This window comes from Nelusetta ayraudi, unplaced genomic scaffold (assembly GCF_046127955.1).
Source record: "Nelusetta ayraudi isolate G7.1 ecotype Tasmania unplaced genomic scaffold, CSIRO-AGI_Nayr_v1 ptg000070l, whole genome shotgun sequence".
In the NCBI taxonomy this organism is placed as follows: domain Eukaryota; kingdom Metazoa; phylum Chordata; class Actinopteri; order Tetraodontiformes; family Monacanthidae; genus Nelusetta; species Nelusetta ayraudi.
The window spans coordinates 4,213,068-4,236,857 of NW_027466120.1; the positions used below are offsets into that span (position 1 = coordinate 4,213,068).

At 46.0% G+C, this 23,790-nt stretch overlaps 1 protein-coding gene across 9 annotated transcripts in view; it reads right to left on the reverse strand.

The window, feature by feature from the left end:
- Positions 1-329: 329 nt before the first annotated feature.
- anks1aa (ankyrin repeat and sterile alpha motif domain containing 1Aa) overlaps positions 330-23,790 on the reverse strand; it is a 64,511-nt gene continuing 41,050 nt past the window's right edge. For 2 of the 9 annotated variants that reach the window (XM_076042190.1, XM_076042186.1), the window contains 14 exons: positions 21,741-21,797; positions 20,182-20,251; positions 17,471-17,583; positions 9,479-9,577; positions 9,129-9,275; positions 8,711-8,818; positions 8,128-8,298; positions 7,523-7,660; positions 7,359-7,430; positions 7,093-7,179; positions 6,741-6,878; positions 5,938-6,120; positions 4,725-4,823; positions 3,362-3,901 (listed from right to left, as the gene is read on the reverse strand). In XM_076042190.1, the coding sequence (XP_075898305.1) occupies positions 3,785-3,901; positions 4,725-4,823; positions 5,938-6,120; positions 6,741-6,878; positions 7,093-7,179; positions 7,359-7,430; positions 7,523-7,660; positions 8,128-8,298; positions 8,711-8,818; positions 9,129-9,275; positions 9,479-9,577; positions 17,471-17,583; positions 20,182-20,251; positions 21,741-21,797 (1,599 nt within the window). In that variant the 3' untranslated portion in view covers positions 3,362-3,784. Of the gene's footprint in view, positions 1,702-3,361; positions 3,902-4,724; positions 4,824-5,937; positions 6,121-6,740; positions 6,879-7,092; positions 7,180-7,358; positions 7,431-7,522; positions 7,661-8,127; positions 8,299-8,710; positions 8,819-9,128; positions 9,276-9,478; positions 9,578-17,470; positions 17,584-20,181; positions 20,252-21,740; positions 21,798-23,790 lie in introns of those variants that run through there. The other 7 variants (XM_076042194.1, XM_076042189.1, XM_076042188.1 and 4 more) reach the window with 6 other exon arrangements.

Below are 23,790 nucleotides of genomic sequence, written 5' to 3' on the forward strand. Positions count from 1 at the left end.
TGAAGGAGTGATTATCATCATGTGGTTTCATATTCAAATGTGTCAATATATTAAAATCCAAACAAACTCAGTGGTGCTGACATGCAAAATTGGATTTAAATGTAACCAAATGCTTCTGGCGAGACCAAAGTCCTTTTATTTCCTGTTCTCTTAAGCCGTCACAGACTGCGCTTGTATCCATCCGTGGTGATGTAATGGATGAGGTGGGTGTAACCCAAACACTCTGTCCAGGCAACTTCTGCAGACCTTGTTTAACTCTGACAAATCAAGACATTGTAAAGACATTAGAAATGTTTAAGATGTGACACAAAGGAAGACAAGAGGCTGAGTCAACGGTTTTTGTAATTGCACAATTTATTATGAGTCGTACAATTATGAAAAATAATCATACAAAAGACTGGAAGCCCAAGATTATTTACAATCTTTTTTTTTTCTGAAGTGAGGTCCCTCTTCTGAGCCATTGATTTCTCAGCCTTTCTGTTTGTTTTTTTTTAATTAATCACAGAATTTTATTCACGATATGTTTAATTTTATAAGACATAGTCCTTTTCTCTCTTTTGACAAACGTCAAAAAAATTACTATACATACATATACATAAACCTGTATATATATATTTAGAGATATCTATAAAAAGAAACAAAAATCATTCAAGTATCAAAATACAGACCGCTAGATTTTCATGTACAACATCATTCTCATCGGGGTTGTCGTCAGATTAGTCCTGAATAATCCCGATCCTAAGCAGTGTGCAAAAGCAGACCAGGCTGAAGACAGTGTACCATAGAGTTGTACTGGCCCGACAACGTACCGCATGATGAACAGTAAAATCAAAAACCTGCCTGGCTGTGAGCCCTAGACATAGACATCAGCGAGTACCATTAGCAGTCAACACACTGGGAATTAGCTGGGAGAATCATGCTGCACCCTACTGTTCTGTTCTGAAGCTAATATCAAGAGTCATAACAGCCTGCATGGCAGGTTTCGGCGCTTATAACCTTGCCTAGATTAACAAAACAAAGGAGCAGGGAAGGACAGTGAGAACTCCAGTGAACCACACCTCATCCAGTTCCAGCATTTGGACACGCAACATGTCCAATTATACAATTAAAACATACCCCAAAAAAAGAGGAAAAACTTTCAAATCAAATAAAAGCCACCCTCCTCGCATATTATTGTTCTTATAAAACAATCTTTGTAGTGTCAGTTCCTCTGCCCTTTGAGTTTGGTTCTGAGACCCCCACCCCACCACCCCATACATTGGTTATCACAGTCGCACATGTACAGTATGTTTGTGATCGATATTACAATGTGTGGATAAGAAGGAGTGTGTACCTACAGTGCGAGGTCTTGTTTGGGTTCACAAAAATACCTATTACTATTATATCATTGACTCTGTTCCTCATTCCGACCACTTCCTCTTCAACTACAATGCCACAATGTCAGGAGGAAACAACGGTCACTCGGGGGAAAACACAAAGCAGAACAGAGACACCTGACTGTGACAACCACCAGGGCGCTACGTGTTTGTGACGAGGCCGGAAAGCTTTGCTCGCATCGGTTCCTGCGTTGGCCGCGATCCGACAAGTGGTGTGACTTTGCTGCGTGGGAAGCGGGTCACTTTCCCAACAAAAACATCCTATCCGTCATGCAACGAGGGTCATTCCCGTCATTTCTTAGTGGTGGGGTGGGACAGTGTTCAGCTACAGGGTGGGGACGCACAAACAAACAAACAAACAGAGACATGCACACAAAGAGGTGAGGTTACAATAATGGAGAAGCATGATGTGATGTGATGGAGTTCCCCATCAACTTCGACACCACCCGAACAATGAATCACTTTTTTAACTGTTAACCCGGTGTGATTGGCATAAACAAAAGGCCATGTTGTGAGGGTGAACGGAGAAGGCGTTTGGTTGTGAAAAAGAAGACAAAATGGAAAAAGGACAAAAGAAGAAGCACTAATAGACCTCTTTTTTTCTCACGAAGGCCATGTTAACAGGAAACTACCTGCAGATACAGGAGCGACTAAAGGTCCCGTGTTGTCCATGGCCTAACACTGCCACCGTGTTCTGGATCAGTCATGACAGTCTTGCTGTTTTTGCCCTCTTCTACATGTACAAAGCTACAACAAAGCATCACTTTTAGTACGAGGCTACATCTGTGTATTTTTGTAGGAGGCTGTAAGCAGAGGACCAAACGTTACATTTTCTGCAGATCTACAGACATTTTTTCAAAGCTAATATTGTGATTCTGCTACTATGACGAATTGGATGAAAAAAATCTCAATGTGCATGTGACACAGGACCTTTAATTAAAAAAAAATAAAAATGCATATGAGTGAACCAACAAGAGTGACTCTTGTTGGAAAAGAAAAGCTATTGGTATGAGAAAGCAGGTGTTTCCAATGCCAGCGATGGCTGCAGAGAGAATCAAAGGTCTATTATCACACAAACTGGGGATTTGGCAAAAGTGCTTAGTCACAGTAGTCACTCCACGTGACATATCAGGTTTAGCTCATGCTGCTCTGACTGATCAACAGAGGAAGGCATGACAGTCTGCAGGATGGTTGACATCAGGGCTGGGAAATTAATTGGACTTCAGTGTCAATTATGACTTTGGCTTACGAGAATTGTGTGTATATCCATGCACTGTGTAGGCAGGAGTTGCATGTGTGATGTGTGATGTGTTCCTGATGATAAAAACTGAGCCACAAACAAACCCAAGTAGGTGTCTTTAACTAGGGCTGAAGGGCTGAACTGCACGTGTATTTTTGTTTTTAGAGATGTGTTTAAGTACATTATTTCAAATCATTATCAATTCCATGGTTATTTAAAAGCTTACCAAAACCAATCATCCCTTTAATCTATCATTTGTGTATTTATTGCAAATTTTGATGTTTTAATAAACTCATGTTTTCAAATCACTGAGTGGCTGTGTTTAATTTTGAGAATTTCCAATGTCGTTTAGGACAATTGGTGGTCGGGATTTTGGCCATAACTGCCCAGCCCTTGTTGCAATGTCTATTTTCTTTAGCGAGGCCAATATCTGGCCCCAAATTCCCTTAGAGGTCTCTCGAAATGCTACCAGCATCAGCCCCGACAGGGCCTTATCACAGTGCTAGGACCTGAACCACCTTTGGCTTTGAGCAAAAACACCCCCATCGATCTAATGCGGCGCGTTCTCTCCTACAACACCAACACTTCTCTAACAGCTGCAGTCCCCAGTGAACACGTCCGTCCAGGTAAAGGATGTGCGCTGCGGGACACCTTCGGCCGCAGAGACTCAGACTTTCTCAGCACTCCGAAAAGTCAGCGGTTGAAAGACCAAAGTGAAAAGCCTCAGCGCGGCCGTCGCCTGATAGAGCAGGAAAAGCACCGAGGGGGGAAAAAATGCAGTAAGTAAAGAGAACTTATCACCGTGAGTCAATAGTGGGAGGTGATGGTGAAAGGGAAAGCAGTGTGCACGGCGTTCGAGAGGCATACAAAGTAAACCAGGAAGAAAAAAGTTGCAAGCAGAAGGAGGTTGGAAAGTTTAAAGGTCGTGTTAATATATATTTTTTGAAAGTGTTGAACCAAAGTCGGGAAGGCTGTGTAGTTTTCAGCTGGAAACGCAGGCGGCGGCTGAGAGGGAAGAGGCGGATAGCAGGGGGGGGTGGGGGTCCGGCCCAGAGTGTCACAGTGAAAGGCACACGACAGGGGGGAGGAAGGAAGGTGAGTGGGGCAAGGCGAGGCCCACGGGTCGGGTGGGGTGGGGTGGGATGGGGGCAGGAGAGGAAAGGTCCACTCAGAAAATGGTGGTCTCGTACTTGGTGCTGATGGTTCGCTTTGACTCCTTGGGATCCACCAGCCACGTGGCGCTGCCCTGGGACTGAGAGTCGCCCTCCTGCTCGGCGATGTCGCCCTGCCGACACAAAGACACACCGGCTGAAACTCGACTCCACAGTCGCGCTGTTCACATCTTTGAAAATAACATTCTGTTCAGTGAAGGCCAGGAAGTAAAAGGGTTCAGAAGTCCTCTCTGGTGAGTCAGGTGAAGGTGGTGTCGATGGTGGTTTTTACTTTTAACTGATATAATTGCTTTCTGGATCTCAGTATGAATTTAGTTGAATGTGGCAAATAATTCAATTTAATTTCCCCTTTCAAAATAATGTTTTTTCATGTCGTTTTGCAAGTAGTTGTAGAGAAGTAACAGATAAAGAAAAAGATCAAGTGTCTAATATTTGGTAGTATTAAGTGACTACAAAACATTCCAAAAAAATAAATACCTCTATATTGTTCATCACTAGAATTTAGCATAATGACCCATGGCTATGTATGTCTTTAAGGAATTTAAGAAATTATGAATTCCGTCTACCTTTGTGCCAGAATGTACAAAATAAGTACATCCTACATGTTATCTCATAACTTGAAACTGTCCAAATAAACAAACGACACTGAAGCCTCTTGGTTGGGAATTCCGCAGTGCCACAACACACGTATTGCCACAAAACGCCCACTAGAGGGAGTGTGAGTCCAAAGTAATGAAAAGCTCTGCTAGAATAATGATTTGCGCATACTTGTTCAAGCATTAAAATAGAATTAAAAAATACCAAGAAATAAAAGATGATTAATAGACTAGATTAGCACAAAAATGGAGTATTTGTGTCCAAAAAACAGGAAGAATAATAGGTGGTGGTGGTGATGGAAATGCGACAGGGTGAGAGGTGAGGATGTGAGGGCAGCACCTGTGCAGCAGGGCTGGCAGAGCGCAGTGGGAGGAAGGAGGGACGGTGAGTGGTGCAGGTGTAATAGTAACAGCAGCGGCTGTCCAGAGGAGGAGAGTCCTGAGAGTCGACGGCACCGGGGTGAGACAGACAGCAGGGCAGAGGGACAGGGAGAAAGTCAAGGACATTTGAGAAGCGTGAGACAGGAGGAGGAGGAGCGGACACAGCCTTTAAAAAAGGAACGACACAGTGCGCCAAGGATGAGGAGGAGAGGGGGGTGAGGGCAGTGACGGCAAAGTTACACAACTCTGTTCACCAAGCTGCAGACATGTGACTGACACTGGGAGGGTGGGGGGAGCGTGGAGACCTCATTAATATATCCATCATGCACTCTCGCAGACACACACACACACACACACACACACACACACACGCACACACACACACACACACACACGCAGAGTCCTTAATGGCTTAATGCAAATGAGCAGATAATCATCATCACAGTGTAATTATGGACACAAATGCTCTCAGTCCTGTCTAATGTTCCCGTAGGATGAAACCCAAAACGCTGCAGGCTTACTTACTGACTTACTGTGGGAACTAACTACAGCGAAACCACACTGTGGGCTAAAGACTTGAAATCTACCCCAACCTTTCGTAAAATACGCGAGACAGGCAGGTGCTAATCGGTGATTAAGCACGTAGCGTCAACGACAGCTCACACTAAGAATTTAATGATCAGTTTTTGGACACCGACTAAGGACCTGTTTGCACACGCTTTTTTTTTTTATTATCTTAAACTACTACAACAAACTAGGATCACATCATGGCTGTCAGAATTCCAATATCTGCCATGCAGTGAATCATGAAGTGCAACAATACAGCCAATGTTTATTCATGTCATTTGAAGGGAAGTCTTCTCAGCGAGAGGTCCTTCCCTCTGATTTCTGAGTGGAATCAAGGAGGTAATGACGCCCTCGTGATGAGCCATCCTTTCCGAAACTGAAACACGTACACATTTCGCAATAAATGTCCAGTTGCGTTACAATGGTGAGTCTGAAGTTGATGCAAGTGGCTGTAATCAGGGCTAAAATCATTTTTAAGAGCCTCGTATTTCTCCTCGACTTGCGCAACAGCGTCTGCGGCTTTTTTCAAAATCTGTATTTAGATAAAGACAGCGTTTGAGAAGTTTCCATTCTCTTTGTTCTGTGCTGCTCGCAGCCCAACTCACCGCTGACTTCCGAACGCTGCCACGCGGTCTGGGCACAGGTTTGCTGGACCTGGTCTCCACCACGTCTGAAGCCAGTCCCGCCGGGGGGTTCTGGTGCTGCTTGGTCCTCTGGGCCTGCAGAGCCAGCTGATAGGCCACCTCGAAGGCCTGGCCCAGCGTCAGTATGATCTCATAGGTCAGGTTCTGGGTGGGACAAGGACAAGGAGGCAGATGAAACTCATAATGGAGGTACAAAGAATAGGATTCTCTTTTCTTCCATTTAAAATCGATAAAGAGAAACAGTAGCGGTATGCAATGCTGTAAGATTGGATATCAATCCAATACCATGTAAATACAGAACCAACATCGCCGATGTCGATATGATACTGATACTTTTTAGTAAGGTCGATGTATCATCAGTTTGATACATCTGAATTAATTTTAATGACCTTTAAGTGTTTTAAAGTCTTTTTAACTGTGTTATTAACTTGTGTATTCGTTATAAATAGCCATAATTTGGGCATTTTAGCTAAATAGAAAATACTTGTCCACACCATTCAATGTCTTTCTCACCTTAGAGCATCAGTTAGTTTGGGTTAGTTTGCATTCCATTGCCTTTTCTTTAGGTTTACATTTTGATGTAATGATAGGTTAAAAAAAAATATATTACAATTTTTTTTTGGCAAACCCAAATACAACGTCTAGATACCAATATACAGCATCGAACTCATGACACGGATATCGATCAATGCCGATACAAACATTGCTATCAATATTATCGATATATATGAAAAGAAGAATAGAATACGGAGGGTGTCCTTTACCACGTCCACTGTGCTGAAGACATGGCAGTAGTGGTGGCTCGTCTGCAGGTCCTTAGTGATGTAGGCAAACGTGCACAAGTCCTCGGGGTCCTGGGCTGCACACGAGATGTTCCGGATCTCGTGCTCTGCGATGATGTTCTGCACCGGAAAGAGGAGCAGATTATTACATCTCGATTAAGATACCAATTACTTTAAACATAGAATTAAATGTCAGTGATTGAATGTTATGCTGGGTTAAGAAGCACAGTGAACTGGCTCAAATCTAGGTATAAAACGTTCCAATGATTATTTTGTTGTTTCAGTGCAGTGTATATATACATAGTTAGAGGGAAACTGTGATGTGGAGGCTGACCTTGTTTGCCGCGTCAATGAACTTGACCCCCTTGTAGGTGATGGAGAGGATGATGGTGGGGACTTTCCTCATTTGTTCCGTGGACCTCTGGGGGAGCAAACAGAACACACGTGAGAGAGGATGGACCAGTGATGTGCTGCTCACTCTTCCTCGCTGCACTGCACTGCACTGCACTGCACTGCACTGCACTGCACTGCACTGCACTGCACTGCACTGCACTGTGTGGCCACAGGGGCTCGACAGACTTCATCAAAGCTGCAACCTACCCGCATTTTGGCACAGGCGTCCTGCGTGGACTCGGTGCCTCGCAGGTCCTTGATGAGCATGGAGCCCAGATACTGTGGGAAGCCAGAGGGGATATGAGTGCGTGCTTGTGTTTTGTTGGAGCAATTAAAGCCGCGCGGCGTGAGAAGGAGCGATGAGAACATACGTTGGCCTCGTACGCGCACGACTCAAAGATGAGTTTCTCCGGCTGATGGTGCCAGTTCTGGACGGGGGCGTACGGCGCCGCCAGGCTGGGGGGCCGCAGGGTCAGGCGGGGCTCTCGATGCCGTCCCTCATAGAACTCCTGCAAACCAAAATCAAAGTACATTAAAGAGATTGTTATAGGTATATCCTCAATTTACTTCACTATATGTATGCACTATATGTCCAGTATATGGAAGAGGAAGTGTGATAATTGAGGATGATGAGGGATAAAATCTATAAATCTATAAATAGAATACAGTTGATTGTTATATTGCCATTAACTTAGTATATGGTATATACATGTATTTGAAAAATAGGTAAAAAGGGGTAGGAAATTAAAAAAGTCCTACTCCTTGTTTCGAACTGTGTGCTGTGTTTTGTTATGTTTTCGCTTTTTTAATTTTTCTTAATTATTTTTATTATTATTTACTATTTCTTTCTTTTGCATGTACAAATGTACATGTACAAAGCTACATAGTTTATACATGTTGGAAATAAATTCATTCATTCAGTCACTGGACACTGTGTATTATGAGTGGTGAATAAAAACATAAATAAATAACATACATGTGATCTGTGCCGTTCACTTTGGTATCTCTGTGCGCCGTCGTAGTCGCCGTCTGGCACTTTTTTCCTTGCGGGCTCTGACGTGGGCAGCAGGGGGTCCATGGAGCGGCCGGAGTACGAGTCTATCTGGCTGAGGGGGGACGAGGACTGGGACCCGGGCAGGTCTTGGCACTGAAGAGACACTTTTACTTTTACTCCCTATATTTGTACACAAATACCTGTACTTTCTACTCCTTGCACTGGAAAAAAAAATGCTTGTTACTTTTGTGTTTACAATAAATTTAAAAGTAATTTACTTTTTATTTATTAAGGTTGTTGTTGCTTGAAGCTATTTGAACTATGATGTTGTCTAGTTAAATGTAAAAGTGGCTCATATTTTGGGGAGATATTATAAGAAAGTACCTCTGCTTATCAACAAACCTATTGCTTCAATAACTGCATGTTTTCTGAGCAGTATTTTTTACAATAGTATCCATACTTGTGTGAATACCTTTGCCACCTTTGGGGACCTTTAGTTGTCCCGTGCTTTGCTTGGCTAAAATGTTGGGATGAAGTTGTAAAGGGTGAAGTTGAGGTTCCTCACCCTGATCTGAGATAAGCGCGGAGGCTTGACAGGAGGCTCCTCGTAGGGCCGCTCAGCGAGGGAGGCGATGATCCGCTTCCTGTGGCCCAGCAAGGAGATCTTCAGCACCTGGAAGAAAGAGAGACAAAAGGAAGTGAACACTAAAAGAAGAACACAAGGTAGTAGAGGGCAAATTCTCAACATGTTTTTGCCCTTAAAAAAAAAGTTTTTTTTAGGTCACACAACCACGTGAATCATGGAAAACGTCTCTGCATAAAAATGGAAACTCACTGCTCTTCATTTACACGCGGAAAGTCTGAAAGTTCCGCGGCGGAAACTGTCAAAATTTCATTTGAGTTTTCTCGACTTCCTATAATGCCAATTTCACCCTCTGACACTCCTGCTACTGCCACCACCTCGGTGTGTCACCGTGACTCACGTTGACAATCTCCAGCTCCCACAGGTTCTTGACACAGTCCAGCGAGCGGTAGCCGCTGGCCAGGAAGTTGGGCAGGTACTCGTGGAGGCCGATGTTCTCCAGCCAGGAGGACAGCGAGGAGCTGCCGTCACAGCCCAGAGCCTTCACCTGGATGAGGAGGAAGAGGAGCAGGCGGTTAATGACGAGGAAGGTTATTGACCTGACCACCTCTCCTAGTTCGGACAGCTTTTCTGAGCTTTTTAAAAACGACCTCCTTGATAGAAGCAAGCTCACAGAACCAGGTGGAACTATTTCTATTAATAGCAGCTTGTGTGACCAAAACTTGCTGATGAAGACAAGTGTTGTGTTACCTTGGGTAAGGAGCGCGCCGCGTGCAGAATCTTCTTCCTGTGACTCGGGTCGGTGATGCCGATCTCTCTCAGGTCCTGGTCCTCCATCACATTACTTCCCTAATGGACAAAGGGGGAGAACCATTGTTTGACGGAGGAGCATCAACTCTTTCGAGGTCAGCCGCACACAGTGTGATTTTAACAGACTCATAAGGTCACGGCAAGCTGCCCTCTGAGACGTTTCGTCTTTGCTGAAGCGGAACTGCAGCCCGTGATGTGTCGACATTAGAATGCAAGGACGAAATATCATCAGCATGGGACGTCAGAAGGTAGGAGGTTAGAAGACGTAGCCATGCAGAAGACGATTTGGCCCCGAGCGACGCCGCAGGAGCGAATCCTGTACGGCAAAATGAGGTATCGATCAGACGAAACGTCGGCGGTGCAGAAAACGGAGCATTTGCTCTGGAGTCAAAGGGGGGGGGGGGGGTCAAAGGGAGCCTGACAGTGATGTGTATGAACGGCGGTCCGGCCCCTCTTTGGGTTGAACGCGGCGTCACCTCTGGGACGACGTGGCAGCTAATGGATGAGGGAGAGCCGGGTCATGAATCAATGTCAGGAGCACAGACTGGTCACTGATACCAGTGTGTGTGTGTGGGGTGAGGTTACAGTCGATATCTGACTGTAATCGACGGCGGACCGGGTGGGGAAGGTGGGGTGCGGTAACAGTTTCAGATAGATTAGTTACTCCAAAGTGGCACAGTGCTGACCGGGAAGAAAGCAGCACGAGCTCCGAGTGCACGCCAGGCCGGCGTTCCCGCTGAAAGGCTGGGTCAGCAGCTCAGACCCTCAGGAAGCTGCAGGCTGCTGCCTCGGGGATCAAAAATATATATCTACAGTGGTTCAGGCCGTGTTTGGCTGACGACAGGGAAAGAAAAATAGGTAATCCTGCAGTGCTCAAATATGCACACGTACACATAATAGGAGGGAAAAAATTGTTTCACTGGAAAGCATTTTGTAGGATAGACCTGTACTTCAAACCCTGGTGACCCTTTAATACTCCTCAGTAAAGTCAAAGACATTAAATTGAGAGGGTGTGTCCAAACTTTTGACTGGTAGTGTTTATGTCACTGACTGCCAAACGAAGCTATCGCCATTGAATCAACTCCAGCCGCAGCTAGGCTACCAGTCGGGTTCCATTTTGGCTGGTGCCAGTTACTTCCTGGTTTCCACCCAACTGAAAGAACAGTGGCTGGTTTTTCGAGCACTATACATCCCAAGACAAAAGACAAATGCCTTATATTGGATATTTGCTGAATAAAGCTTGAGTGATCCAGCAGCTGTGGAAAGCTGTGTGTGTGTGTGTGTGTGTGTGTGTGTGTGTGTGTGTGTGTGTGTGTGTGTGTGTGTTTTCTTAACTTGCAGCTGCTGTGAATGCAAGCCAGGCTTGCAAAAGGCCGAGCACAGGGGAGGCAGTGAGCGCATCAGTCATAGAGCAATCAGTGTGATGCTGCCACTCACAGAATCACGGCGGTAATCACACAAGGCAGGAGGACAGAGAAGAAAATGGGAGAGAGCAGGCAGAGGGACAGATGATGAATAGATAGAGTATGAAGATAAGACGGAAAAGAAACAGACTAGAGTGGAAGAAAGAGAGAGAGAACGCTGAAGGCAAAGTGAAGAGGAGGAAGAAGAAGAAACCCGGAGTCAAAATTCAGTGATTACGCCGCGTTTGCGGGAGCGATGTTGGCCGATAAAAAGTTTCCCCGCGTTGGCAGGGCGAGACGTCCGTGACGCACTCGCCCTCCTCCGCCAACACCTCGCACCGGCGGCGTTAAGCTCATTATCTGCACGCAGCTCGAGCCTCTTCAGCTCCAGACCGGAACTATTTGCAGAGCCTGATGGATAATGGCGCTCCGGCTGAGCACGGATCACTGCATTACGGTCCCGCTGGAGACAAACTGATAAATGTCTTCAGAAGGAGGGTGGGGGGTGCGGGGGGTTCAGGGAGGGGGAGGGGTCAAGCCGCCCGCAGGCTGAACCCTCTCCGTCTTCTGCACGTTGAACACTTTCACCGTCAGCCGAAGGAGGTTTGAGTGCACATGTGTTTTGAGCTTTTGAGCACTTGTGAGCAAGAATGCACCTGAAATAAACGACTGCTTTAACAGGGGAACTTAGTTTGACCTGTTGTGACGACTGTTCAGTGTTCCAGTACTTGCTGCGGAACATCCACGGTCCATGAATCAACCACTCAATGTTCTGGCTCAATGAGTTGTTTGTATTTCAAACAGTCCTCTTCTTCACCTTTCAGCTAATATTTTGACATCATGAGACTGAGGCCACGCCTAACAAGAGGTCACATGACGAGCTATTGAAGACAGTGACGTAACGTGTTATGGTGTAGCCAACACTGTTGATAGTGTCTGGTTCAATACGTGGTTAGAGATCACTTTTGCTTAAACGCTCTCCTTTCATGATATCACACTGTAAGTAAATAAGTAAGTAAGTAAGATTGTATTTATATAGCACCCTTCATGCAAGAACTGCGATTCAAAGGGCTTTACATAAAAGAAAAAGAAAAGCAGCAAGAGCAAAATGCAGTAGGAGCACATCATGAATTACTATAATTGTGTTAAAAAAAAAGTACATTGATATGAAGATTATAGTATTAAAATAGTTGAGTATTGATAAGTTAAAAAAAACAATTGTAATTGTAAGGTATAACAGTTCAAGGTAAAGTTGATAGGTCGAGCCACTTCAGTGCTATGATTAAGAAAGCATCAATAGTGCAATAAAAGTCAATAATATACAAGATATATATATATATATATATATGTATATATATATATATATATATATATATATATATATATATATATATATATATATATATGTATATATATATATGTAGATAGATAGATAGATAGATAGATAGATACTTAAGTAAATAAAAGCTGAATTTTTGAAGCTACTGACATCCAATTCATGAGAATATGTTTTCATTGACTCCCCGTTTACTGGTTCCATTCACCACAGGCGCCTGAACAGGCTGTTTATCCTCACACAAAGACCAGGGGACAGGGGCAATAAAAAAACCCACCAGGTGACAACTCCCTGGGTAGGAACACTGTGTTCAGGGAGAAAAAGCCGACATCAGCACAACAGCGGTGAAAACAACACACCCTGCTCGCTGTTAGACGGGCGGAGTTTGTGCCTGTGTTTGTGTTGCTCATCCATCTCTCTCTCCCCCCGCCTTCCCATTCGTCCTCTCTATTAGTATGCTGTTCTTTCCTCCACCGCTGTCTGTACACAAACGGGGCTCCCTCTGGTTTGTAAAGCGCTCTCAGTTCAGGCCCCGAGGGGACGGGCTGCGCATGGCGCCACCTAAAGGACCGGCAGTGAGAGATCTTTCTTTCCTCTTGTGGCGACGACGCGGCTTGCCTTCCCCACCTAACCTTCTTCTGTTGTAGAATATTTGTCTTTATATATCAGCCAGTAAAACATTCAGCACGTAAAACATCTTACAGGTGACATAACAAAGGTCTGGTTTGGCTATTTTTTGATGTATTGAGAATAAAAAAATTTTTTTTTTGGAATTTAAAGTTTTGTCATCGCTGTTCCATCTAGCCCTCATTAGAACAAACTCATTTACACCCCTCCAAAAAAAGGTTGTGACGAGGCAAGACGGGTCTCGGAAATAAAGTCAGCGGGTGCAAAAAGGTAGCACTTAAAATTAACGTCCCACTTTATTTCATTCCCGGTGTGACACCACATTAGCGCCATTAACCCCAGCGGGAAAAAAAGTCAAAATAATGGATTCCCAATCCTCGACCTTCTGATGCATGAAGCCACTACTGGGTCTCCAATTTGTCTGCAGGCTTTAATTCTTTCCAAAACAAGCACTTTATGTTGGTGAAGCCAGGAGGAGGGTTGGAAGAGGACCAGCTCTGATGCAGCTCCATGCATGCTGCACTCATAGACTGTAAAATTACCTATTGTCAGTTTTATGACTCATGCAGCCGACTTGGTATTTTACGCTTTAGTTTTTTACTGATAGGTTAATGATGCTTGTACTGAATTGAGGTAACGTAGATACGGTGTTTCTATTTTCTGTGAACTTAATAGTTTTTTATACTGTGTATTATTTGTGTATGTTCATATGTTTCTGTAATGTTATTGTATTTGCACGCCAGGAAGATTTGCGACCACAGCTGTTGAATCTAAGGGGGATCTGAATAAAGAATAAAAAGGGTGAGAGACTTGCACTGATGTAAATCCTGGCGTCACCTTGCCGCAATATTTGGATTTAATCTGTCTCTGTTACCACTTCTGGTTCTGTAGTGAGTCACCTCGACCCGGCTCCGCACTTGAAAGTAAATTTGCTCTCCTCCTGTCGGTGCCTTGAATACAAACGGACTCTGCGCTGGGAGAGCATAGAGAGAGAGAGAGAGAGCGAGAGAGAGCAAGAGAGAGAGCGATAGAGCGTGCGAGGCCAAGGTGTTCTTTGGTTTTCGAGGCGCCCCAGTTACCAGTTGGCGAGCAGCACGATGCATCGGGACACTCACCGCCGCCGCCGCCGCTCGATAAATAGCATCTCATTTGTTTCAGGAGAGACTCGTCTCTGCCTGGCCGCTGCGGCACAACACAATCACTGCTGCTATTGATCCACGACAGTGGAGGTGGAGGTGGGATGGGAGCTGCAGGCTTTACAGAGATCACAGCAGCCACAGCGGCAGAGCAAACGCTGTTTAATTGGGGATCGCACTCCAGCAGCTGACACAATGTTTCTCAACCTGTTTTTTTTTTTTTTTTTTCCTGAAATGCGCGAGATGCCTCAGGGGAAGATTTTCCAGGGCTTCAGGGCACCACTGGGAGACAGTAAGCTACTGTTTTTTTTTTTCCCCAAGCAACGTCAATGTGAATGATTCTCAAGTGACAGCTGACAACACTGTAAAAGGTCTTGCAGCGTATGAGTCATAAGCTGCGTCCTAATTACCCCTAGAATTGCGTAAAACCTGAACATTGCAATAAAAAACTGGCCATGGAAACACCTAAACTTCGAAAAACCTCTCAAATATGGCTAAAATGTTTTTACGCTCTCGTGAGGTGATTTTTCAGACGTACTGATTCAGAGGTATATCATCATATCATAGAGGTATATCTGATTTAGAGGTCATGGGAACACTTTTTCAGAAATGCAGATTTATACAAGACATTTTGTACCTCCACCCTCATCAAAGTGGGGTCGCACAAGATTTCACAAGAATTACGGCCTATGCGCTTCACGCCATTCAACGGAAACGCCTGAAAATTGCAATTGTACTTTGTCGAAATTTTAGAAATATCGCATTTATTCTGCAGAAACCTGTCATGGGAACGCAGGTATAGTTTGTGTGCTGGTAAGCGTTCTCGTATTGGTACACTTAGGGTAGCGTTCTCCCACAGGGCATGCTGGTTAGACGACATTTCATACATAACACGACATTACCACATATACTATCATGCATGCAACAGGAGACACTAAGGAAGAAACGAAATATAGCCTGGAGCTACAGAAATAAAGAATTGTGCCTTTTTTCATGTTTGAGGATGAAGCAACGCGGACTCTAATCCAAGCTTTTGAAAATAGAGAGGGGAATGAGCGCTGGGAGAGGAGAGTTTGAAAGGCTGAAAAAAGACAGTAGGAAGATTAAACTTAGAGAGGAACTTCAGAGGCTTTACCACAGAATTAAAAAATGGGGGTCGATATCTGCGGCGACTGAGAAGGGGGGGGGGGCAGAGAGAAGAAGAAGGCTTTATAGAAATGACATTTCCCAGAGTCAGACGTGTCTGGTACTTACAGATATAGGTGACATGTGCTCTAGTGTGTGTGTGCGTGTGATTCACTCTACACTGTCGATCAATACTTTGACTCGCATGTGCTTTAATCCGATGATGCTCCCGTCATGATTTTTCAGGGGAGATATTCTCGTTTTGATTGTTTCTAATCCGGCCAGGGCCTAAACCCTCAGGCAAAAACAATCATCATTTTTTTTCAAGAAGACACAAAACATCTGTCAGGCGTTAAAATAAAAAGGCAGAAGAACCAAAAAGGGGTTTCGCAACAGAGACACCATGTGAGTAAAACACCGAGGAACGCAAAGACGTCTTGGTCCTGACGCGCCGCGATGGGTGACTCACTTCCTGGACTGGCTGAGCCGCCAGCCAGCTGCGGCTCCCTCCTCTTCCAGCGCTGATTACTGACAGAGAGGCAACAGAGCCCAGCGACGGCGCCGTCGCTCACTCTGGCCTCTTATAAAACTTGTCCACTTTGCTACAGCCTCCCATCACTCAGCGACCGGCTCGTACATCCTGGACGAGTGTCAGCCGCTCCTCGGGCAGGCTGCCCACCGACTGGGTGACGGAGGCCATGGCTACTGAGCAGCACAGCACCGAGTGCCGCCAAACCCACAGCCCAAACACAACACGGGTGTAATGAAAGTGCACGATTGAAATGTCACATTAGGGCGAACGGGATTTTGTCACTTCACCACGAATGGAACCACAATCTGAGTCTCCAGGTTGTCACTGAACTCTCCAGGAATCATTAAAAAAAAGTGCATCCTTTTGAAATGTAGTATAACATCAACTCCTTAGGATCCTCGCATTGCTGTTTAAGAGGAGCAAATATCTGGAATAAATTCTCACAAAGTGCAGGTGGAAAACGCCCGTCTGGGAAATGGTCCCTTTGCGATGTCACAAGGGGCGCCGGTGCCTTACCGCGGCTAATGATAGAGTCGACACCCTCGGGACCATCTTGTTTTTGTTCTCTCATGTGGAAGGTACAAAAAAGCATCACCACAGCAGCACCGGTGATGCATAATTGATGTCGAGTTCCCAAACACAGTTTGAACTCTGTTCAAATGTCGAGTTTTATAGCAAAATGGACTTTTTCTCTTCAGTCTTTTGGTGAACTGCCAAAAACTAGACAGTCCATCCAGCTCTGGGCTATGTCCTGGAAATCAGCCCTTTGTGACGTCACAGGAACACAGAAACCTGCCTCGTGGAAGACTTGTTTTTTTTCTCCTCTATAAACAAGTGGGAGGTCCCACAAAGCATCAATTCCAAGAGGAAACTGAGAATGAATATTTTAGCAGAGGGCTGTAAACAGAGGGCTAAATATGCTGTTTTAAGGGGATGAGCAGCGTTTCAGGACAACTAATCACCACTTGAGTCTGGGATGAAAAACACGTGTGTAGAATATGGAACCTTGATGTGAATGCCAGTGATTTGGGACAATTTTGATTGTTTTTTTAGTCATCCAGGAAACAAATAATGTCAAGTATTAAACAGAGTGCTCATTTCACTTCCTGTGATAGAAGCTCTTGTGGGAAAACAAGTCAGACTCGGGGCAAAGTGAGGCGGGTCATTACAGGATTTCAGCTAATTGAACTTTGGGCTGATGCTAATGGGATCATGCCAGCGCTAATTCAAACTGGCGCCAATTGGATTAATGCACACGGATGAAAATGATGGAGTTGGGAGTGTGTTTGTGTGTGTGTGTGTGTGTGTGTGTGTGTACGCAGATTGTGTTGCGGATTTGCTTTGGAGCTGTTAATGTAATGTAACTTTGCATGAGCCCACATGGCCACGGTTCATGACCTTCACTCATATCCCCAAGTGAACAGATTAAACTCTCTTCACACTACATGATGTAAACCGCATGCCTGTAAATATGCATCAAAAAATGTGATGTTATCACAAACAAGGTTCCACATGAAAGATGAAATCAATCCTGCAAGGCTGCTTTGAAAAAGAACACGCATTAGGATCCGTCTGGTCCAATCAGAATCCACCTTCAGAATTTCTGTAAGTGCATCCAGCAGTTGTTAAGCATTGAAGACGTTTGCTATGCAGTGGTTTGCACTGCAACCTTTTTTTTTTTTGCAGGTTCCCCCTGTGCCCAGGTGGGTTCTGCTTGGGTACCCACCTGGGTGCTCACGTGTGCGTGGATGGAGGGGAGGGGTTGAGACTCACCATGTAGTGCAGGTCGTCGAAGCCGTTGAGGAGCAGCTTGCTCTCGTACTGCGGCAGCCCCACGTGCTCCAGCCAGTCGCCCACGGGCTGGTCCAGCAGCCGGCCGGCGGCACCTGCCGACAGGGGGAAGCGCTTGAGGAGGGAGAAACCTTTGAGCCGGTAGCAGCGGCACTCGGAGGAGGAGACGTGGCACTGCCACATCATCCTCGGCCAGCAGGGCCGAGCGCAGCAGGGCGGCGACGGAGACGACGGCGTCCTCCCGGGGGACAGGGTGTCGGCTCCCGCCGGAGGGCGGGGGGGCCGAGCCACGGTCACACACAGTGGGTGAAAAACACACACACGCGCGCGCGCAAGTCTCAGGAGGGACAGTTCAGCTGAGGTTGTCCAGCCGGGAGAAGCTCATGCTGGGATTTTTTTTTTTGTGTCGGTTGACGTGAAAACAAGAAAACTCTCCGTCAGATTTTGTCCAGTTTGGAGAAGAAAAATGTTCGGATGGTGAAAGGTTGAGAAAAAAAGCAGATGTGGGAGGAATTTGGTAGGAAATGAACCAAGTTCCAACTTTTTTTTTGATACTTGCTAGTGACAAGCTAATGTTGCAACAGCTACCTCTCCTGCAGCGCAACCAAACTTGAACAAAGACTGAATTTCAGCAAAACATCTTTAACTTCTTAAAAATAACAAAGCATCTTATATTGAAAATCCCAAAAAATGAGCACAATTTCTTTGGTCCACTTAGCATCGTTGCCATCATCAGCTGAACCCTGTTGTGAAAGCCCCTGTCGTCACTCCAGAAACTACAGAACGTGTCCGGTGGTGGTGGTGGGTAGAAAAAAGACAAAGATATTCCAATAAAGGATCCAATCAGCGAGTCAGAAGAGTCGACTCCTCCTCTCCTCGGTCAGTGTTCAGTGGAGCGAGCTCATCCTGCAGACGCTTAGGTGCCGTCCTTCTATTGTCCCGGCTGCTCGCTGCCCGACTGGCTGCAGCTCCTCACTGCTCCCTCGCTCGCTCTATGCATCCCCTCCTCCCCCCTCTCTCTCTCTCTCTCCTCCCTCCCTCCCTCTTTATCACTGCAGGTGGCTGCTCCTTTGTCGGCGTGAGTTAACGTAGCAGCAGCAGACCTGACAGCAGCAGCAGCAGCAGCAGCAGCAGCAGCCGGTTACTTGTGTTCACTTCAAGCTATTCAGCGTCGTCGCTCCCTTAAAGTTTCCAAGCGCCCACTTCTTTTTCACTGGAGTCCATCGTGCCAGCTGATGGCTGTGTGGTTCTGGTTGGTTATGGTTCTGGTTCCTCAGTGGGGAGTATGTGGGGTGAGTGATAACATGTGTGTGTTTGGGAGGAGGGGGGTGGGTTTCAATTGAGTGCAGCTCTTCAGTTATTTTTATTCATCCTTTTTATTTTACTTTGAAGTTTTCTGAAGCACCTCGGGTTGCATTTTATGTATGAAAGGTGCCATACAAATAACCTTTGATTTGATTTGATTAGAGTGTCTGTGTGTGTGTGTGTGTGTGTGTGTGTGCTAGAGCTCCCACTCCGGTGGGGGTGTGTGGTGGAGGGGGTGACTTCTGTGGCTCTGCACGTCTCCTGCTGGAGTCCCCTGATGACCTCACTGGCAGCCTGGCCGAGAGGTCGGCAGGGTCGCTGGATTGAGACTTGACTGTTGCGGCAACAATCCCCCCCGCCCCCCTTCACTGCAGCAGCCTCCGCTACAAAGACTACAAAGTGCGATGAGCCTCCCCCTCCGCCTACCCCTCCCCACCCACCCCAGCGTGAGAGCTGGTTAATATTTAAACATCCGTCCGACTAACGAGAGGTCTGAGACAGGAGGGCGCCGGCTGGCTGGTCAGCACTCTGCAGTTCTGCGACGCTGCTGCTGGAATACATTAGCCCACAGCCAAATGTGGAGGTGAACGCTGAGATGACGGCTTAGGTTTGTTGCCCCCCCCCCCCACCACCGACCCACCCACCCACCCCGAGCGCCATCCATCAAACCCGACGACAGGCTCGCCGAAGCCCGAATGTACGAGTACAGAATGCCGAGCGCGAGAGGGACGTGACGCGACGCGACGCAGCTGTTTCAGTCCACTTTAAAACCCAGACCTGGTTGGTCTCGTTCGGTTCCTTGGGGTTAAAGGTCATTCGTACTCAGCCGTAGCCGAACTAGAAAAGGGGCGGGACTTATCTCGCCTCCGGGGTCTTTGTGGCGTCGACGTAGAGCAAATCAAGTTATTGAGCAAGAAGTAGGAAGTGGAGCGAAGCTCTGTGAATAAGTCCGCATAAAAATGAGGAGAATAAATATGCGTGACACAACTGGAATGGTGGGGGGAAAAAACAGATGCCGGAAAGAAGCTCTGGGAAAAAGCTGATCTCGAAGTCTTGTTGAAGAGGTTTTCCTCATCTTCCCTGTTTATTGGTTGGTTCAGGACTCGGGAGTAGTACCTCATCTTTTGACTGACATAATAACCAGCATGTTTAATTATACCAAGAACAGGCCTGCTTGTATGGAGGCGTCCTTATTGAGAAACAATAGGATCGACTCAAATGAATGAATTGTTTCCAGAATCACCAGGCAAAGCTCTTAAAGCTGAAGAGCTCTTCCTCAAAACTCACATTTGTTTTGTATTTTTGTTCTTCTTTTCTTAAGACACTTACTATCTGCTAATTGTACAGTATAAATGTCCGACGGCGTGCTTGTGATGATGTCACCTCACCTGGCGTGGCGTAGTGCTGATCTCTGGAGAGCTCGATTCCAGCGCCAATCAGCGTCATTATTTTCTCGATCTGTGGACGAGACAGGCCGTGATCAGAACCTGGAGGAGGAAAGGTCAAGGAACAGGAAATTTCCCCCGTGCCTGAAACCAGCACCCTCAAAAACAACAACAAAGAAACAGTCAAGCATCTCAGCCAAGAGATAAAGGCAGGAAACAGTAGACCGCAGGGTTTGATAGATATTGTATCCGCTTCAGCGCTGAGGCTGAACTCATGTTTCAATTATTGCGCTACTGTACGTAAGAACATTGTTTCATGGTTATCCGCTACCTGCAGCCAAAACTGCAGCGCTGTGAGCGCCAGCGGCGGAGCAGAAGACAGAAAAGATGTCGCGGGTGTAAAAACGACAGACAGTTTCAGGGCAAGAAAAGACTTTGTCACATCAAGAGCAACAAAAGCGAAAGGAGCCCGAGGAAACAGAGGCGACCCTGCCGCAGCCGAGGAGCCCAGATCCCTGCGTTTGACATGCAAAAAATACAAACAACCAAGAACTTCATGCATCTGTGAGAAAACATTGTTCTCAAAGCAAAACCATGGATGTGGTCGGACCAACGGACGCACGGAGAAGACGCCCAAAACCAGGAGCTGCTTTCCACGTCAGGCGCAATGATATGAGTTTTTGGCGGGTAACAGGCTGTGTGTGTGTGTGTGTGTGTGTGTGTGTGTGTGTGTGTGCGCGCGAGCACAACTAATGTGATTGGAAGTTTGACTTGGCCTGTCGGATTGATTTAGAGGTTCCCCTTAATTAAATGCATCAATGCATCAATGCTGCAGCGAAGCAGGGGACTGTCCACTTGCTGCAGTGCACGGAGCCCTTTGCACCACCGCAGGAAGTGACGTGGGATCACGTTCAAGCTTTGTGTGTGTATGGCATTTTTTTTAACCGTTGATAATAATAACAATATAATAACATTATATTTAATCTAATGAGAAGGTGTGGCCAAATTTCTGACTGGTGGTGTGTATACATACATACAGACATGTAAATGTTTATATGTATATATATATATACACACATATTACATCTTATAATAATATATCAGTTGGCTTAAGTCCATGTAACAAAATAAAAGCGCTGAGGTGGATGTGAAACCTGCAGACGCCTCTCACGTCCCACAGCAGGATAAATTTCCAGCTTCCGCATTGACATAAAGAGCGGAAATACGGCAGATTTTCCATTCGAAAAATGTGTACGTGCAAGTGTGATGATGAGACGTGGGGCTGAAAGATCCTCCCGGGGCGGCGGCAGAGACTTCGATACCACTTCATGCATCTATTCAAGTGTGCTGCCGTCAGAGCGGATGGATAATGACTGGGTAAAGCTTCCAGAGGAAGGAATGAATAATCACAGAGATTATATCATTCCGAAAAAGGAGGCGACATCACCTAAAAGGACCCGGTTTGACCTTTAGGAGAGGACAGAACCAACCCCCTCCCATCCCCACCAGGGGAAGGAGCAGCAGCACATGTGTATTTTTTTGTATAAATGTGGACGTCTTACGTTATCAAAGGAATTAGATCTTGGCTGTTGGGCGGCGGGGGAAGTCGTCGGTGTCTGCTAGAGAGAAAGCTCAGGGTTTTGCTGGGCCTCGGGTTCAGCAGATTTTCTCTGACGGCAGGATTTTAATAATCCTTTTTTATGCAAAAGAGATCTCGACACAGTCGCTGGAGAGACATCTGGCTCAATGCACCTCGGACATTTTTTTTTTCCCAGAGACAAACCGCACAAAGACAATGGAGAATCCGCTCGGTCGACGCGTCGCACAATGCATCACATTTTAACTCAGGTGTCAGCTTGGTTTTTGTTTTGTTTTTTGTTCCGTGCCCCACGTTTATTTGTAGAGCTGTGGAGAAAATGAAATGTTGCTGTAGCACCAATGAAGGGGAACGAGGCAGTGAGCAGAAGGGCAACAGAAGGATCCGTTCACTCGTCCCTCCACCACCTTCTTCGCCACACTGCTGACCAGATGGTGTATTAGTCGCACAAGCTTGACAAATCACCTCCTTTATGTCGCCACGTGTTCGCTAGTGCCAGCCAATAAATGTGAATTTTAACGATTGTAATGTTGGCAGCAAATCTTCTACCTGAGCAAGGAGCAACATTAGAGAAGCAGAAGGTTTCCTTGGAGTTCATCTCCTCGTGAGACCTTGGGAACAACAGGTGCTTCAAAAATAACTTTCTTCATCTTTACATTTAAATGAATAGAAAAAGAATTACCGAATGGGAATAAATAAAAGCTGTGAAATCTGAATAATGAAAAACATTCTAAAACTACACTAAAGCATTTCACCGGTTTAGCGAGTGTTTTCAAAAACGTTCCATGCATAATTTACACTGTGGGCCACAACAGCAGATGGCGCTCCAGGCTAATTCAAAGTGACAGGGAAGAAATGACCTGACAGAACTCCTCCAGCTAACTAGTATCTCCTCCCCCTCTACTCATCTCATACCTCGTGTTTCTCACAAAGTTTATCCATCAAATGAGTTTTGACAGGAAATGGGGGACGCTGGAAAACCTGCCTTGCTTTGAAATCTTTAAGACACCTAGACGCTGACCTGATACCGTCATTATTTGAGGATTCTTGAGCTTGATGAGATCTAGTCGTGATAGCGTTGCAGCCATGTCTACATCTTTATCAGGGGGCTGGGGCAGACTGGCCATTCTTTTTCGAGGTAAACCCACACCCACAACAAGACTGAGCTTCTGAATTTCACGGTCAGGACCAAGTCGCCTGACGCCACCAGAGAAAATAAGCTGGGGTGGGGTTGGCTCAGAATTCAATCAATACAAGAGCCCGAACCGGAGAGGCATCCATTATGCGAGGGGCTCGCTATGAGAAGGGGAGAGACAATGAGAAGGGTCAGAGGTCAGCGACAAGGTGGAGGGTCAACAGCTGAGGAGCCAGTGAGAGCAGAGACCCGGCTGGGATTAAAGATACACAGATCCTTTTCCATCAGGCTTCTCAGGGCAGAGAAAAACCATGGGGGAAGATCTCTCAATAATTTGATGGAAGTCAACCCTGCTTTGGAAGCTCGCAATGTACAGTTGCCCATTCATTCCTGCGAAGATCTAATCAGAAGCACTTCAGGAGGATCTTAAGACTTTCAAAACTAACCAGCTTCTCTTTAGTTGATACCAGAGCAGCAACTGCAATCTGCCTGGAAAAATCCAGCGACTGAAGCTTCCCAGAGAGGACACCTGGCAGACCTTGCTGAGATTGAAAAAAACCTGTCTCAGAGAAGCATGTGCCCAGGCCTCAAATTGGAAATCTGGCACCCAAATAAGGAGTTGGATGGAAAGTGTGGTCAAGTGAATGACATAGAGGGGAGACACGAGCAGAGGAGCGGCCGAAGCAGGTGCCAACACATCAATCCTGCTGAGGGACAAGGCAGCGTCAGCACTCCCATCAACAACCTCCCCAAATAGCCCACTGTTGTCATTGTGGTTTGGGGAACAATGTGCCTTTCACACCAGTTCACATCACAACTTCACAACTCCAAGAGTGTGAGTGCATGGTGGGAGTCCTTTCAAGGTATTTAATGCAAAACA